The sequence below is a fragment of the Astatotilapia calliptera genome, chromosome 16, assembly GCF_964374335.1.
Source record: "Astatotilapia calliptera chromosome 16, fAstCal68.1, whole genome shotgun sequence".
Classification (NCBI taxonomy): domain Eukaryota; kingdom Metazoa; phylum Chordata; class Actinopteri; order Cichliformes; family Cichlidae; genus Astatotilapia; species Astatotilapia calliptera.
In genome coordinates, this window is record NC_137437.1 from 34,937,584 (window position 1) to 34,955,247 (window position 17,664).

A 17,664-nucleotide genomic window follows, 5' to 3' on the forward strand; every position below is an offset into this window, starting at 1 on the left:
TTCACCACATAGAAGACTCGTGCTGAAGCGTCTCCTTTAATCAGCGAAGCGGGGAGAAGTGCTCTTAAAGATGATGAAACAGAGAAACTGTTTGGTGTGTGGATCAGAAACAGATCAAAGCAGATAGAAGAGTCCATCGAAGTCTTTACGTTATTCAGTTTTGCTGTTGAAATGTTGGACTGTAAGTATTTACACACAGAGGACACGTGTTCTCTTTGTGCTCGAGTTTTGTTGTATTTAAAAGTTTGTTGTTTAACTCCATGTTTTTATTCTTGGGCTCTACTAGTGTAGCTTTGCACGACTTACAGTTGAGCGTTAACGTGTCCTCTGTAAGTCCTTTATCTACTCTTCCTCCTCTTCCTCATTCCTGATTGGCTGCTTCCTGCAAAGGACAGATTTGAGCAGCTCGTGGTTTGAGCCGCATGCTCGACACAACCACTTTCATGCGGATCCAGGATTAGAGCCTTTGCCTTACAGGGATGTAAGCTGAGCTCATTATTGTGAACTTTGTTTAATCTTAGCAGCGGTGATCTGTATATGTGTCAGATGGAAAAGCTCATAGATTCCTGTCACAGTTTGTTTTCCTCTCCTCTCCTGCTCAGCCATCTATGACGTGGTGGAGGAGAAGGTGGATCCAGAGCCAGATTTTCAGTACATCCCTGAGAAATCCCCTCAGGACCCGGCCCAGCTAGACCAGCATGCTTTGAGAGACTCTATGGTCGCACTGAAGGAAGGCCTGGGCGGCGGAGCCATACTGGCACAGTTTGATGTAAGAAGGACACGAAAAAAGTTCACACGCTCACGCACACGTGAAACTGCAGGCTCGAGTCGGTGGTTTGTCATTTATTTTAAAATATTTTGTTGATTAATTCTTTCCTCCACGTTCCTGATTTATGCGCTTTTAAAATTTATAATACATAAAAACGCACAAAACAAAGACAAATGCTGATATTTGTGTTCCTTGTCTTGCAGCAACTGTACAGGAAGAGGCCGGGGATGACGATGCTGTGTGCCAAATTACCTCAGAACGTTTCCAAAAATCGCTACAGAGACATCTCTCCCTGTACGTGACCCCACAGCGCTATGCTCGCTAACTTTCTCCTTTTTCTCATCATTTCCCCTCGACTTCTATTTTCTGACTTTTTCCAACAACTTTTAACAGAAGTAACAAAGTAACGACCCGAGAACAAAGGATAAAATCCTCCTTAAATGCAAACATGCATTAAAGACACAGTTTGGACTTGTTGCTGTTTTTCTTTGCCTAATCTGACCCCCTTCTCTTGTTCGTCTCTCCCGACAGATGATGCCACCCGCGTCATTCTGAAAAGCACAGATGATTACATCAATGCAAATTACATCAATGTGAGTTATCTTTAATGTCTGCAGTTTTGCTTGCGTGATGCTCTGTTACACTGATGCTGAATCGCAGCCGGTGCATTTGAACAGGACTATCATATCACACGCTGCTCCAGTTTCGGAGCCGTGAGTTTGGGTCCTTGTGGCCATATTTGGACGAGGGGCTTGAGTGCTAGTTTGTCAGTGAATCCTGGAAAGCTGCACCCATCATCTGGTAGTTATGCTAAGTAACTGAAACTGGAGCGCAGACTTCTTGGGCTGGCTCTGCCACATGGCAGGCTGTGGTATCGGCCCGCCAGGCCTTTATTTTTCAAAGCTAACGGCAGCTTGCGTGTAGAAGAGGGTTACAAACAGAGAACAGGTGCTTCTTGGTAAGAATTTAATATAAGAGCGTAATATTTTAATGAATTGAATCTCCTTCCTGTGGGTGGCTCTGTCTGTTCATGTCATGCCTTCTCAGACCTACTGGAGGTTTGTTCCCTGCAGCAAACACGACAACCTTTGCAAACAGTGTTTCAGTGTGAAGGGCGGCATTTTAAAGCCTTGTTCACTCTGTGATCAGTAGTTGTTCGGCGTGAAGGACACAGGCCCTGCTTCCTCGCCGTCTAATCAGCATGAACAAATCCAGCTTCTCATCAGTGTCATTATTAATTCAGGGGCTGTAGGTAATCTGATAAAGACCTGGGATAATTTGACTGTTATTTGATTTGATAGAGTTGGGACGCTCATGGAAAATGACCATTCATTTATTCTCTGTTAGCTAGAAAGTGTAGTTAATGACATGTTGTATTGGGACAAGCGCTGATCCAAAAAAACAACAAAATAAGTTGGAGTAAGATGCAAATCTAATGCAGTCTCTGCTTCTTTAACCTGAACCTCTGTGTGTGTGTGTCGTCCTGTGTAGATGGAGATTCCTGCGTCCAGCCTGATAAACCGCTACATCGCGTGCCAGGGCCCGCTGCCCAACACCTGCCCCGACTTCTGGCAGATGACGTGGGAGCAGGGCTCATCCATGGTGGTCATGCTGACCACCCAGGTCGAGAGGGGGCGGGTATGTAAAAGATCTCTTCAAGGACGAGGGCAGGAAACTGAAAATGTACTGTTAGAAAGAGCCGTTTGAATTTAACGTTTCGCCGGTAAGCGGCACAGGTTACGACGCTGAGGCGTCTGGTCGAGCTGCGTCGTAATGCCTCAGTATATTTAATTATTTACAAAAGTCTGCAAAGTCTCACACGCTGCAGACTTCTCTGCAGCTCAAGCCGTTGTTAGTTTTGGAAAGAAGTAATCCTTAACACAACATTACGTAACAACGAAGCTTCCAGACACGGTGCAGATAAAAAATCTCTGGACTCGATCTACAGTTTACATCCAGGGATGAGAAATTGGAGAAACTGGACATGTTTAATGGTTTGAAATGTAACGGCGAGGACGCGATGGGTAGATGCTGAGAGTCATAAGGTGTTTGATGTGTTTACAGGTGAAGTGTCACCAGTACTGGCCCAACCCTGACAACAGCGCCACATACGGAGACTTTAAAATCACGTGCCACAATGAAGAGGGCAACTCTGCCTTCCTGGTCCGGGAGATGACCCTCACACACACACCGGTAAACTCTCTCACACACACACACACACACACACACACACACACACACACACACACACACACACACAGCCAGATCACATCAGAAAGTAAAGCCGATGACCCGGGCGGGCGAGGGCGCCCCAGAGGAAGACTCCGGGTCCAATCTCAGAGAGGGAACCGCGTCTCAGGAAGGATGAGCTGTCGAAGGACCCCGAGGAGGTGTGTTGCCATAGTGACCAGTGTGGGCTGTTCTTTTTCTGGCTCCCGCTGCAGCACGCGGGCCACATATTGGGATCTGGTTGCCACGACAACCCAAACACTCCAGTCGGCCACATTGCAGAAAAGGAGAAAGACGGAGAGCAGAGGAACAGAGAGTGGGATGAGGATGGTTTGAAGAACGGGGACGTAAGTTCGGTTCGATCGTGGCGTCGAAGCCTTCGGCGTGCTGCGGCGTGCTGCGGCGCGCTTTTAGTTCTTTCATGCTTTTAAACCACACACAGCCAGAGTACAGCACGGGCGCCAGAACGAGCCACGGCGGCCTGAGAGCAAAACAGAACCACCCCCTTTAACTAGATTCTTTGTTTGATACTTTCATTTATTATATTTTTTATGGTCATTTCAAAAAACAAATAAAACGAATACTAGAACAAATAAGTCTCGGTCGTTGTGTCCTTGGGCGAGACACTTCACCTGTGTCTGCTGGTGCTGGTCAGAGGGCCCGGTGGCGCCAGTGTCCGGCAGCCTCGCCTCTGGCAGGTTTGTGGGTTTGTTTTCATCACTCTGATGATGTCAGAGAGCATAGATATTCTTAATATGGTCATCCACACCCCGCTCTGGCTCCACCTACCCCTCTGTTCTTATCTTTTAATCTTAAGGAGGATGGTTTGAAAAGAATGAGGAACACGAACCAACGGATTTCTCCAAAGCTCCTCTGACTCCAAGTAAACAGATATCTTTCTGGAAATGAGCACAGCAGATCCCGCCTTGATCTCCCTGTGAGGAAGAGGAGGGGGAGGCCAGTTTGGGGTATTCAGTGCTACAAATCAGCTGACCCAGCTGTTCGTGTGCCTCTTTTTGAAGGAGGTGCCTCTGAATGTGCCAGAGATGCAGAGTGAAGCATGAGCCCAGGCTTTTTAAGTGCAGCGACACACACACATGGGAGGTGGGCGGGGCTTCTGCGCCTGGACGTCCACTCTCGGTGACGTCATACAGACCCAAGAACAGAAAAACCTGCAAGAAATGAAACTTTTGGCTCACAGGCATTATTTGTGTGACCTCACCGATTGTTTAATATGAGCATTCGCCATGGAAACGGTAAAAAAAGGATGATGGATCCCCTTTAGTAAACCACATGCTGCTGTATTGTCTCCTGTTAAATGGGCACTGTTCGGGGAGTTGATATATAAAGTTGGTATGAATAAGTAAACCGAAGGCTTTTGTTTGTTTGCTGCGTGTAACATGTGTGATGTGTAAACGTAGCGTCCAAACGGCGAGCTTTCGTGCCGGATCAGCTGTCTGTTTTTCCCGATCGCCTTCCTGCGTGCGGTCCGCGCAGCGTGACCTTTAAAGTATACGGCTATAAGAGGAGCCAATTAGCATTCTCCTCTGCCTGTGATTGTTGCTATGGAGATAGATGTGTTACCATGGCGATACGGCGAGGCAGTATTAAAGAGGAACACAGCGGCTCTGATTCGCACAAGAAACGGTGGTCAGTGCTTGGTTTCTTCTGCAGGGTGTGTGTTTGTGTGTCACGGTGATCCCGTGGGGTTTAAATCCTACCAACTTCGATTTTTCCATCATGGTTGGACCTTTTTTTGTATTTTTCTTGTCCCTGATGAATCGATAAAAGAGAGAAGATCTCTTGTGTTTATTCAGTGTCTAATAGAGACACTAAAAAATGTTTTCATAAGATGTGATTTACCAAATGTGTCCAGCAGAGTAAAAAGAATTAAACTGCTGTTACTTCTTCGCTCTACCCGTTTCATAACATAATTACACAAACAGGGTTCTGTGTTGTGTATCCCCAGGATGCAGAGCTCAGTGAAACATGCTTAGCGGTCTCCCACATAAAATACAATTCCTTGTTTTGGCGTGAGTGTGGTTGACATTTGAAAGTGAGGAATTCTTTGTGAGCTTTAGGTCTTCACTGAGGTCAGGGTGAATACCCTCAGTTGGTCTTCAGTGCCCTCCATCATGAAGAAGAAGTCTTTGTGTAAAAGATTACATAAAAACATAAAGGAGCATTTGTAGTCGGGCTAGTATCGGCTGGCTGTTGATGTATTGGTGTAAAGACGTTGCAGAAAAATGAGCCCCGGGGTAATCAGACGACTGTATCATCGGTGTTTGTTCAGCAGAGCAGATCTGATGTCGTCTGTAACGCTCGCGGTCTGCAGCACATGCAGCAGAGCAGCGTCACTGCTGCGGAGTCGAGCCGTGTCTAACTTCCCCTTTTAAACGTGTTGTATTTACACCGTTGCTCCAGCCAGCCGGAGAATCCTGGATGCAGGACCTTGGGAGTGTCCGGTGGCGTCTGGTGTTGGGAGGGTAGCCTCGGGTCCTGTAGGTCGAAAGGCTGAAGCTCTGTGGATCAGACTGACGTTACACCGTAGGTCTGAGTTTGCAGAGCGGGCCCACGGCACAATTTTCACTGCCTGTCAGGAATTCTGATCCCATTACTCATCAGCGTGTGCACATCTCAAACATCTTTACTGTATCTGCATCTCCAGAATCCAGCACTGCTCGTCCACTGATGATCTTTATTTTCTGTGTGCGTGTGTGTGTGTGTGTGTGTGTGTGTGTTCAGAGCGAGCAAAAGAGGGAAATCACTCAGATTCAGTACGTGGCTTGGCCCGACCACGGCGTTCCCGACGACTCCACTGATTTCCTGGACTTTGTGGCTCTCGTACGGACCAAACGGGCTGGACAGGACCAGCCAATGGTGGTGCACTGCAGGTACGGCCATTCTGTGTGAACCATGTGACCATGGCGAGCCAAAGATTACAGGATAAAAGTTAACCTGTCTGAGCTGGAAACGATGGATGTAGTGAAACGAGTGACTCTTCCAAACAGGTTTACTTCCAAGAAAAGTTCCAGTTTCCGTTACCAGAAAATGATTTCTCTCCTTTCCCAGGTCTCAAATGTTTGAACACCTCTCACCTGCTCCTCATTACTTCCTTCAGGGCAATTTGTTATACCTTAAGTCCCGCCTCCTTCACAGCGTGGGCAGTACCGTGACAATATAGCGCACAAATGATATCCATAAAGTCTCAGAATTGTTGGAATTTAGCTTATTTGCTCCTTACAGAGATTTTTGTTACTTCGTTAAATAATTAGTGTGTGTTATTAACAATCAAATGATCTTTCTTGATTTTTTTCCAGCGCTGGGATTGGTCGGACGGGCGTTCTGATCACCATGGAGACGGCGCTGTGTCTGATGGAGTGCGGTCAGCCGGTGTATCCTCTAGAAATTGTCAAGACCATGAGAGATCAGCGGGCCATGATGATACAGACACCTGTGCGTACGCAGCACCGTCCGCTTGCTCTCCGACGCTGTAAACTTTAAAAGCTTAAACTCTGCCTCCGCTTTTCTTTTCAGAGCCAGTACCGCTTCGTGTGCGAGGCCATCCTCAAGGTCTACGAGGAAGACCTGTTCAAGCCGCTGAAGACGGCCCTCTACCAGCAGAGAGAGAAGGCGGCTGACGAGAAGGAGGAGCGGAAAGAGCAGCAGAAAGCGGGAGAGGAGCGAGACGAGGCGGCGACGGCAGAGAAAGGGGAGGCGGCCAAGGTGGAGATGCTGGAAGAAGAGCTGGACGGAGAGGATGACGACGAAGTCGAGGTGCTGGATGTGGGAGAAGTGACAGAAGAGGGGGAGGAAGAAGAAGAAGAGGAGGAGGAGGAAGTGGAGGAGCCGAGCGTCGCCAGTGCCACCAGCGTGACGAGCGAGACCAGCGCGAACCCCGATCCCGCTAACCCGTGACGTGGGTGGGCGGGGCTCACCGGGAGGAGGCCGGACGAGAGAACAAAAGCACTGTTGCACTTTAAGCTGACAAAAAATGAAACGAACAGACAAACTGACATGAAAACCTTTGGACGTGATGAGTTAAAAAACCCAGCTGTGTCGAACAGGTACCTTTAGGGGGAGTTAATGTTCAGGGTAACGAAAAGAAGAATCAAAGAATGAACGAGATGATAAAACGTGGATGGGGAGTTGCTGTAGTGCCATAAGTACGAAGGGGAAGGGCGGCCACTGTGGATGGAAAGCCTCCCCTCCGCTCTCTCTCTTATTATTTTAGTTTTTTTAAATCCCAAAGGGTTGCCCTGTCCCCTTCGGAGTGAGTCTGCCAGACGGACCTGCCTTTTTTTTTTTTAGTGTCCTTTTAGCAGATAAAGAGAAAAACCTTATCTCTTGTTCCTCAGAGTATTTATTGTGTTTTAGTTTGTGTCAAACCCTGTCCACTGAACAAAAAAACGCTGTATGTTTTGTTTGTACAAGTCTAGAGCTTCATGCTTTCCTGATTAAATCTTAGGTAGTAAAGTAGTGTGATTCCTCTTCTTCGAACTACTTCATTATTTCTTTTGATTTTTGTGGTTTGGGGGGGCAAAAACAACAACAGTGATTTAATTTATTGTACTTGCTTTGATCTTTCTCGTCTCGCCTCTCGTTCGGCGCTGGGGGGAGTTTGGTACTCGATCCTTCTGTGAGCGGTGTGTTTGAGCCCACAGACGCACACGTGGACGTTGTTTGGCGGGGTTTTTGATCCTCGTCACCACAGCTCCCGTCCGCTTTCGCTCACTTTCACGCTCCTGCATCGATTCGCTTCTCGCTAAAAACCGCGGTGTCCTCGAGCCGGACAGCGTCCCTCCGACCAGAGGGGCGCACCGTGGATTAGGATTAATGTGGAGCCTGAAGTCTTCATCGTGGCAAAGATGGTTTCTTTTAACCGAGCTGGATCCCGCCGGGCGGTACCTTCTGCTGAACCCGGTCCGAGCAGGTCATGTCAGTGTTTTGGCTTAAAATCATCAGGAAGCGCCACATTTTCCTCACTGTCTACCTGAAAACGCCATTCATGTTTTATATATGCAACCTGTAGAGCCCAGTTACAGATGTGAAGCTACAGCAACATAAACTCTGCTGCAATGAATTTGAATGTGTTCATTTGGTGATTAAGGTTTTTTTTAATTACACTGCGGGAAGTGAAGACGATTAGAAAATTCTTCAGGAATGTTCGATTGGCCACGAAATGAAAGTGATTCCCACGTCTCCTGCAGTATCCTCTCACGTTTCACACCTCTAATCTCTGGCCACATCAAATTCTTAATCAAATATAGTCATTTGAGTTAATTGGTCCATTTCATTTTGCAAAAGAAGAGTCAGACTATATGTCTGTATGCTTTATGTGCGCCTGAAGCAGAGATCCTGGAGAAAGAAAGCCTGGATATGTTGACCTTGCTTCCTCAGGCTGGAAATACTGGTCTTCTTTATGCAACTCAGATAGTTCTTGCTTTCTTTGCACAGGTCTTTAATGTTTAAAGGAACAGGTAGAGGGTCAGACATCTGTGGGTGAAAGCTGCTACAAGTTTTGTGCAATCAGTATTGTTTTTCACCCCCACAGCGTTTGCACAATAGTAGCAAACTTTAATCGCTCCCTCCATCGATCTCCCCGCGTTTAGTCTTTTTGTTTGTTCAGCCCAGACCGGAGCAAACCCGGGTACATGCTGACAGTCCAGGTGGAAGTGTGGTTACTCTGAGCAGTTAACCTGAGAAAAACTCGCTGTGAGAGGTCTGACAGCAGCCTGTGCGTGAGAGTTGTTTACAGAAGCAGCACAAACACAACATTCAGCCGATATTTCCCTTTTTGTTGGTTCTCTTTTCCCTAAACGATACCTCATCTTTGTAAGACATGTTTAGATTATAGGTGAGACTAAACAATTTTCGTATTTTCATTTCACAGAACCCAGGTAGTCGGTTTTATTTGTAAAACCCGGTGATGCTGCTGCGCTCGAGTGTGGCGATGAGTTTCATCTCGGCTCTCGCAGCGGATTCTGCTGGAAACAAATACCGCTGTGTGTGTGTGTGTGTGTGTGTGTGTGTGTGTGTGTGTGAGAAAAATACGAATGTGTGTTTTCGGTTTTCGTCCTCCGTTACCTCTCCCTCTCTGTTCCTCAGCCATCTCTAACATGTACTTTGGCAGCTGTCTGCTCTCAGCCTGCTTGCCTGTAAACTGGAATGAAAGGTTGAGCCGTGAAGCCGCAGACCTGCTCGAACCTGATCTCAAGTTTCTGGAAAAAACAAGACAAAAGAAACAAAATAAGAAATAGAAAGGGAGCCTTCCTGAAGTGTGGTTTAAAAAAGAAACTGGTTGAATCTTCGCCTGTGAAACAATTCACTTTGTGCTCATGCCTCCTTTTCAAACAGCTGAATCATCCTTGGCCACATGTAGAGGTGGGATTAAGAAGAGCCTGGAAACTGCTTTCCTCTTCACTCTTTTCTTTCTTCCCTCCTCCTCCTTAATCTCTCCCGTGTTGCATCCCTCTCCCAAAATTGGCCTAACACACTTCAGTCATTTCTGCAGAGCCCACGCAACATCCACAGTTCTCTCCTCATTGTTTTCCCCAGCTGCCTCTCTTTTTGGATCATTATACATGGATCCCACTCTCTGCACGGCCTGGAGGCGAGTGACACATCCGTGCAGAATACCGTGGGTACAGTATCAAACAGCCTGTTTTCCACAGAAGGACAAACTGAGGCTAGTCATGGGAGGGCCGGCGATTTTTTTTAACTTTTGCTTTTATTGACAAACGCGCCGCAGGCCCACATCTGTGAGTGTGCACTCTGGAAGAAGTGAAGCTTTTGTTTTTGGCAGCAGAATTAAAAGTGCCACCAAAAAAAAATACAAAAAACTCGTCATGAGACGAGAAAACGTGCGGTGAGAGGTCGATGACGGAGGATTCGAGCCGTCTGTGTTCGACGTGTTTTTGTTGACACGTAATCGGTACTGTCTGTGTATCCAAGGTTACTGAGCTGAAGTAGTGTGGAGGGGCGCGGGGAGGGCTCGGGGTGTATTTTTGTAAAGATAACGAAGAAGAGACAGCACTTTGTAGAAGGCTGATTGGCGGGTAGTCCTACTGAGAGAGAAAGATGAGGCATAAAGCATTGTTCAGATGTTCTTCTTTTTAATTTATCTTTTTTAAATTTTGTTTGAAAATAAGACACCTGTAGGGATCAAGAATAAAAAAGAACTAACTACACAGTGCCACTTGCTAATTTTGTGTAAATAGTACTAGAACATGTAAATATAATGTTGTATATGAAAAAAAAACTTTAAAATAAAAGGGAAAATCATTTGTGAGCAGAAAGATTTTGTTTCTATTTTTATTTTTTTCTCTCCTTTGGATGATTCAAATGTGACACAAATGGTGTGTATTTCAACAATGCCCTTTCCAACTTTTTTTTTCTTTCTCATTTTATTTGAAAGGTAATCTATAACAGCGAGTGTTATATATAATGAACCACAACGTCATGAGAAATGTTTTACCGTATTATACCCTTGGTTAACTTCTACCTGTGTCATAAAATCCTTTGTCCTCAGTTGCTTGTTCCTCTCTGGTATCTTGGTTTTTACAGTGCTTTGGACATGTCTATAAGCTTGATTATGAACAATTAAAGCTTGTCTGTCAAAGCATGGAGACGTGGCTTCGGATCACCTTGCTTTTCCACACTGTAAAAGTGAGGTTGGGCAACGTTAGAGCGACTGGAGGCTGAAGATCTCGACTAGAATTATTTGGTGCCGTTTTAAGCGTAGAGTGAAGCCATCAGTCACACAAGGGAGACACAGTGCTGATGCTGTTAGTTGTAGCTGGAGAAAATGATGTTGGACCCCAAATGCACACAGTGTTAATATAGATAGACTTTCTGGGGTATAGCACCTGCCTCCATCTCCTCCTATCCCAGCATCCTCCTCTGTCACACCAACCCTCTGCATGTCCTCTTTCACTACATCCACAAATCTTCTCTGAGGTCTTTCTCTCTTCCTCCTGCCTGGCAGCTCCATCTTCATCATCCTTTGTCCAACATATCCACTGTCCCTCCTCTGCACGTGCCCTGACCATCTGTACTCATTTCTTATCCAACAGAAGGTCTTAGCATCTTCATCTTTGCCTCCTCGCCTGCATCACTGCCGATCTCGCTGCTTTCTCTTTCGCTCTCGCTGCCACCAATCCACTTCTGTCACTCACAGTTTTCTGGGGTATAAAAATCTGTTTGGGTTCCAGATGCAAACATGTGGTCAGTGTGCTGCATTAGGATGCAGTGCAGCAGTGCATGTGCACAATTTCAAAGGCACACATGGTGCATATGCACTTAGTTTAGTGATATTCACCCATTTTTAACGTGCAGGGGAATCGGATTTGAGTGGCAAAGCTGTAAAACTTTGAACATTAATGTGCAAAAATCTGAAGACAGCTGAATCTTTTCAGATCTTAATCACAATAATATAGAAATGAATCAGGATAAGGCATTGTTTTAGCATTTTAAAGGCCTTTTGACAGAAGTCTGCCTGTGTACCTGGCCACAAAACCTCAAAGATGGGCTAAATTTAAAGGCACAGCTGTATTCATATGTGCAGGAAACAAAACTCTAATTTCAAATGAAACAGCATCAGTTTCTCAGAGGAGATGTTTGCTTTCCAAGTGCCTCTTTAGGTCTAGGGGCCAAGAAAGCTAAACCTATTTACTTCCAGATTAATTTCTCGTGATAGTTTTCTTTTTCTTAAAAAGGTCATTTCCCGTTTTTCCACAGCGTTCATTACTTTCTGTCTAGATATAGTAATAATGTTTGGGCACACCAATTCCCTTAAATGAACCAGCAGTTCCTACAGCAACCAGTAGGGGGTGATGCTGTTAAACAGTGGCCATACTTTATAATTCGAGTTCAGAAAAATTAAATGAGTGGTTAAATCCTTAAGCGCTGCAGCTTTCCAAAAGCATGCAAGCTGTTGCGAGTTACACGTTTACACATATTTGATTTTACGTGTACCAGCTCAGCAGCCCCTTTCTCTTCTCTCATAAATAAATGAAGTAGAAACTGAAATAAAGTAAATATAAATTGCAAAGAAAATGACCGCTTAATGACTTTTTTTGTTTGTTCGTTCGTTCCAAGTGAGTGGAAAAGTTTAAAAAAAGAAAAGGTGTGTCGCTTTAAAAATGCTAATCGAGTCCCTTTCTTCGGGATTTGTCGTGACGTCACTTCCTGAGGAGCGCTTGCCTCCTACTTTTTGTTGGGACCTGGGAGAGAAAATTATCCCGCAGAGGCACCGAGGCGGAATAAAACAAGAAAAAGGAAGATTAGAAAACCAGAAGTCACAAAGTGCGGAAATGTCCGAGGCTTCTGTTTAGCCGACTGCGATGCAGGCGGGCGTCCTTTCACCGTGAATTCCCGCGAGGAGGTTTTTGTAAGTAGCCCATCATTCAGACGTCCTCGGATCCACAAGTGTCTGCTGGAGCAAGTGTACGTCGGCTCTGGGCGCTAAACGCGGCGTTCGTTTTGCTGTGCGGGGCGCGCCTGCCCGGTCGGAGTCGTACTTCTTAAGCGCGTTGGTGGCTAACGGTTAGCCCGCGCGGTATAACGAACGCACACCTGTTGCTTTTGCTTACACCAGGTACTTGGGGCCTTAACTGGGTAAGGTTACCGATAAAGCTAGGGCTAATTTGATTAATGTTGATCCAGTGGATTTTTTAAATTATTTTAGGTCTGTTTCGGACTCTTTTTTTTTTTTTTTTTAGGAACTTTGGTTTACCGGGTGACCTGAAGTCACAGGAAAAAATAAAATATATTAAAAATACGCACACTTAAGGTCGATTACCGTTAGCAGCTGTTTCAGACTAAGTTAAAACGTAAACTCTAACTTTGTTTTGTCGTGTTTAACGTTACTTTGCCTTCTTGATGTCAAATAACATCGCACATATTTATTTTCTAGATTTATTGTTATATTTAAAAAAAGCCTTATCGATGAAATCCTCCCATCAGTCTTTATAATCTATTTGGGGATTCTGTTAGATGGAAAGAAAATCATCTGTTTGACACCAGGTACACGGTTACCTGCCGTCAGTAATTACAGCCCCACCTTATCAGTTCTGTTTTCTTGACTAAATGAGCAGCATAACTTCATACAAAGTGACATAAGCTGTATTTGAATATCAGATTTTTGACAGCTTAGCATAAAATGTGTCACCTGTGCAGCTGTACACCCTAACCAGAGGACACACCTGTTCAGTCACAGCTAAAAACCACTCAGGAGGCATCCTAGTCAGATGTCTGAAACACCTCAGCTGACTCCTTTCAGGTTGGAAGAGCAGTCATTCTACTTTGAGCTCCTCCCAACCCTGAAGTGACAGAGTTCCTCACCCGATCTCTACGGGAGAGCCCAAGCACCGTTCAGAGGAAGCTCATTTCCACTGATTCTACCTGCCATCTCATTCTTTCAACAGCTACTGGAAGTTGTGGCCTTAGGGTGAGGTGTACGAACGTAGTTTGAGAGTGGGCACGCCACCGTGGTTAGGCTGACGGCCATGGCTCGACTACAGACCAACTGCACACAAAACTAATACATTTTTACCTTAATTATTAAAAAAAAAAAAAATCTATACACTCTTTGATTTCAGGTGCGTACAGGTGCCCTTCCTCTCCCCCCGTCATGTTAAGTTTCCTGCGCAGGACGCTGGGGCGACGCTCCATCCGGAAACATGCAGAGAAAGCCCGGCTACGAGAAGCCCAGCGGGCCACAACGCACATCCCTGCAGCTGGGGATGCAACGTCTATCATCACCTGCCGTGTGTCTCTGCTGGATGGGACAGATGTCAGTGTTGATTTACCGGTAAGGAGTTTTTAAAGATACTTCCCATTGTGCCAGGAAAAGTCTGTCAGCTCCACATCGCACTCTCTTTTATAATTATGATCCTCATTAGAGCCTTTACGTCTTAGAGAATTTCGCTCGCTCTGCGCTCAGTCTTCTGTGAAACTATCAGAAACTGGTGGATGTTAAGTTTTGGGAACATATGCAGGCCTTCTCTGGGCTCCAGACCGGCTCCCAGTTTGTGGACTAGTTCAGGTACAGAGTCCTGATTTGTTCATGCAGGTTCCTGTTATTTCTGACCTTTATGATCAATAAAAATATGGTTTAAAAAAAACAAAAAAAATTATGCACCAATGCAAATCCTTACAAAGTAATTAACAACTTAACTGTTTAGATACAGGAAAACTTGCTGCTCTGCTACATGTGCTGCATACAGTGCTGAGTATATTATAAAACAGACTGAGAGCTACTCTGCTGGACAAACTATAATATAACACCATTTCTAAATTACCAAAAGTATATTTTTCTGCATTATTCTTCAGGGATGAGGAAAACTGGCAGCTTACAAGAGAAAATAGACAAATTTCCTGGGGGAAAAGAGCAAATTTACCAAAAAAAGAACTCTGAAAATAAGTGGTCCTATTATTATTAATTTTTTTAATTAAGTCAAGTAATATTTAATTTTTGATATTGAGTCGTATAGAAATTCATAAAACTTTGATCTTCTCGGATTATTGACTCATAAGAAATATTAGAAACAATGTTATAAAACCAACCAACTTTTACAGATGTGACAGAACAAAATAAAACTGTCCTGAACTAACAACACTGGTCACTATGTTGTTGTACACTGTTGAAGATAAGTGTGCGTCTGTGATAGGACAGATATTTAGGTTGATATCAGCGCTCTAAAAATGTACTTAGCAAGGCTGAATAGCACGTTACAAAAATAAAGAATGACCCATTAACCAGCGCGCATGTGAGAGAGTCTTGTTTTTGGACGCGTCCTGATCCTTGCTCATCCTTGAAATCGACACCTTGTTAATAATAGCATCTGAGTGAATCATTCTTTGTGACTAATTGCCTTCAGATGGGCTCTTGACATAAACGGTGTTCTTATGTGGTTATGAGCTGGAAAGTGAAAGCAGTGTACCAGTGACCACAGTGTGCCTGTGTCAGTGGAGCAGTCCTGTTAATCCTATGAAGCGCGTGCTCTCGTGCTCCTGATCACCTGTAATTCCATGATCCTCTCTGGAGAACACGCTCGGTCACATGACATGCTGGTCACCACTCCAGAACTCACTCCTCCCCTTTTTTCTCTTTATTCGTTTCACTTTATTGCCTCACAGACGAGCGCCTTGCTGCACAGTGATAGTGATTGCACTTCTAGGACAGTTTCCCCCTCGTGTGATTATTATTTTCCTGTCACTTCATGTTCTTCCTCCCGTGAGCCAAAACTCCAGTGAAGCCAGAAGCTTATCTTGAAAGCTGTCTTGTATAAATTCCAAGGAAAATGTGCTCGGGAGAAATCCTCCTCACTGTTACTGCCTGATTTTGCTCTCCCCGTTGTAGATGTTGTGGCTCAAACTGCCTGCTGCCAGCAGCAGTGCAGACCTCATTACAGGAATTTCTCATTTGCGAGCAGGAATGTGTTTTACTCAGCATATCTCACAGGTGATGTCACACATCTGAGCCCGTCCTCAGCCTGACCTGCCAAATCCTTAACGTGTAATCCCTCCTACCAGCTCAGTATTGTGCACATGAAGAGAGAGTGCCATTGTTTTCTTACTCGGTCCCTTAGAGGAATGTTATCTGCTTGGACGCGCTCTCTTGGCCTCTTGTTTCTGCTGGGGAATTGATGATTACAGGAATGTTACTACTCCAGCCTGTGCTTGCATTCATACATCTAGAAACTCAGACGTTTGGTGTGTGTGGAAAGCTTCTACAAATGCATTCCAGCAGGACCTTTTTCTTTATGTTGGGACTCTTTGTTTTTCCCCTCCCCAAGATATGCTTGTATGTAGCTTCTGCAAACACTCCCACCTTATCTTGGCGCACTCTCAATGATTGGGCAGCAGCAGACACACACTTGTTAACAGCCTTACTCAGTACTCTCCTCACTCGTTTAACTTCAGTTTGCAGTTACGATAATGTCCCCAGTTAGCTGAAATAGTTGTTTTTCAAAACAAGCAGCTCAATCTTGGTCTTGTTTGACTGTCAAACTTTTCTCCAGAAGGCGTTTGACTCGTGCTGTGTTCTTCTTGAACATCCTAATCCCTTTTCTGTCATCTGAGGGTGATTGTTTGGGTCTTCCTCCAGACTTTGTGGTCACACATCCAAATAAACTTGTACTTAAGTGCAGTTGTTTGAACTGATGATCGTGGAATCTGCAGTTGTGCAGAAATGGCTTCAAGGGATCTTCCCAATGTGTAAATGCACAATTCTCATCCTTAGATTTTAGGCTACGTTCACTCTGCAGGTCTTGATGCTCAATTCAGATTTTTTTATTTTTTTGTCTGCTTGTTCACACTACAAATAAAATGCGACAGCAAACGCGCTCTAGTGTGAACGCTCAAAGCGGCGCAAGCGCAAAAGAAGACGTCACACACAACGCGCTCAGTTTAGACCCAGAACAACAGTTTGACTGATGCACCTTAATATGAAGACTTGTTTCGGACTTTACGTTTCCCAATTTTGCTTTAAGTTATAAAGTTATTTTGTTATTTACATTTGGCCTAATAATGACCCTTGTTGCTGTTTTAGAGGAGCGCTGCTTCAAAGGATAGCTGCAGATTATACAGTACAAAGAAAATGTTCACGTTTCTCCAACGTCGTCTTCTCAACAGTTTCACTGGATGGACAGGAAGCGTTCACGATGCCTTCTCCGGCGCTGATAGTTGGCGTCTGTCTTGTGTCAGTGACGTAAAAGACGGACTTAATGCGACCTGACCATCAAACAGCAGCCGCTTTATAAAACATCAGATATGTATCGGATTCAGGACCACATATGAAAGTGACCCAGATCGGATTTAAAACTATCGAACTTGTACAGTTGACACTGTCATAGCATGATCGGATATGGGTCAGAAAAGTTGGATTTGAAGCGCTTTCGCCTGCAGTGTGAACGTAGCCTTAGAGTTCCTTAGACTTTCCTGTTGTTCGGGAAGGTCCAAGGTCAATCTAATGACCACACTCATCGGATTGGTCAGTCCAGTAAGTGCTGTCAAACAAATCCTCTTCATTATGTTGACAAAGAGAAGCTGCCAGTTGTCGTCAGTCACAATATTAACTTCTCATCAACTCAAAAACACTGTAGAAAGTTCAGCACTGCTTATTAATATACATTATTGTGGAATACAGAAAAATAAAAATCTTTGTGTTTTGTTTATTTAAGATGTATGCTGTACAATAATTTCACCCAGAGAATGAACAGTTAAAAGAAATGATTGTAGCCTCTGTAAACGTCTGGTCACAGCTGTAGTGGATGACTCTGGCAGCTTTGCTAGCAATCCAGCTTAGCCTTCTGTGGTACTTGTGACACAGATCTGCTGATTTTCAGAGTCAATTTTTTTTTTTTAATCATCAATTTTTATCATTGAAGTTGGAACATTTGTTTACAAAGCAAGCACAGACGCAGGCTATCAGTGTGTTAGTCCCAGCAGTCTTTTCTTTCGTGTCTGCTTCATATCTCATCCTGCTTTAATTAGATGTCATAGACGTCTCCCCTCTGTGCTCTGTCAGTGGTCCTGCCCTTCACTACTTTAAAGCCTGCCTAGTGTAGAGCAGTACCTGTTGACAGACGCTGAGGTGCTGCTGAAACTGGGGGTCTTTCTGATAACCTCATAATAAGCTGTGTCTCACCGGTGGGTTTGTC

At 44.8% G+C, this 17,664-nt stretch overlaps 2 protein-coding genes across 7 annotated transcripts in view; both read left to right on the forward strand.

The window, feature by feature from the left end:
* Positions 1–7,477, forward strand: part of ptpn4a (protein tyrosine phosphatase non-receptor type 4a) — a 67,669-nt gene extending 60,192 nt beyond the window's left edge. Inside the window, exons 20-27 of the mRNA XM_026145418.2 lie at positions 603–769; positions 973–1,063; positions 1,301–1,362; positions 2,261–2,407; positions 2,834–2,962; positions 5,744–5,892; positions 6,319–6,454; positions 6,536–7,477. Coding sequence (XP_026001203.1) covers positions 603–769; positions 973–1,063; positions 1,301–1,362; positions 2,261–2,407; positions 2,834–2,962; positions 5,744–5,892; positions 6,319–6,454; positions 6,536–6,916 — 1,262 coding nt within the window. The 3' untranslated portion in view covers positions 6,917–7,477. The remainder of the gene's footprint in view (positions 1–602; positions 770–972; positions 1,064–1,300; positions 1,363–2,260; positions 2,408–2,833; positions 2,963–5,743; positions 5,893–6,318; positions 6,455–6,535) is intronic.
* Positions 7,478–12,176: 4,699 nt separating this feature from the next.
* epb41l5 (erythrocyte membrane protein band 4.1 like 5) overlaps positions 12,177–17,664 on the forward strand; it is a 34,729-nt gene continuing 29,241 nt past the window's right edge. For 4 of the 6 annotated variants that reach the window (XM_026144397.2, XM_080291132.1, XM_080291128.1 and 1 more), the window contains exons 1-2: positions 12,177–12,389; positions 13,600–13,811. In XM_026144397.2, coding sequence (XP_026000182.2) covers positions 13,632–13,811 — 180 coding nt within the window. In that variant the 5' untranslated portion in view covers positions 12,177–12,389; positions 13,600–13,631. Of the gene's footprint in view, positions 12,390–12,480; positions 12,617–13,599; positions 13,812–17,664 lie in introns of those variants that run through there. The other 2 variants (XM_080291130.1, XM_080291129.1) reach the window with 2 other exon arrangements.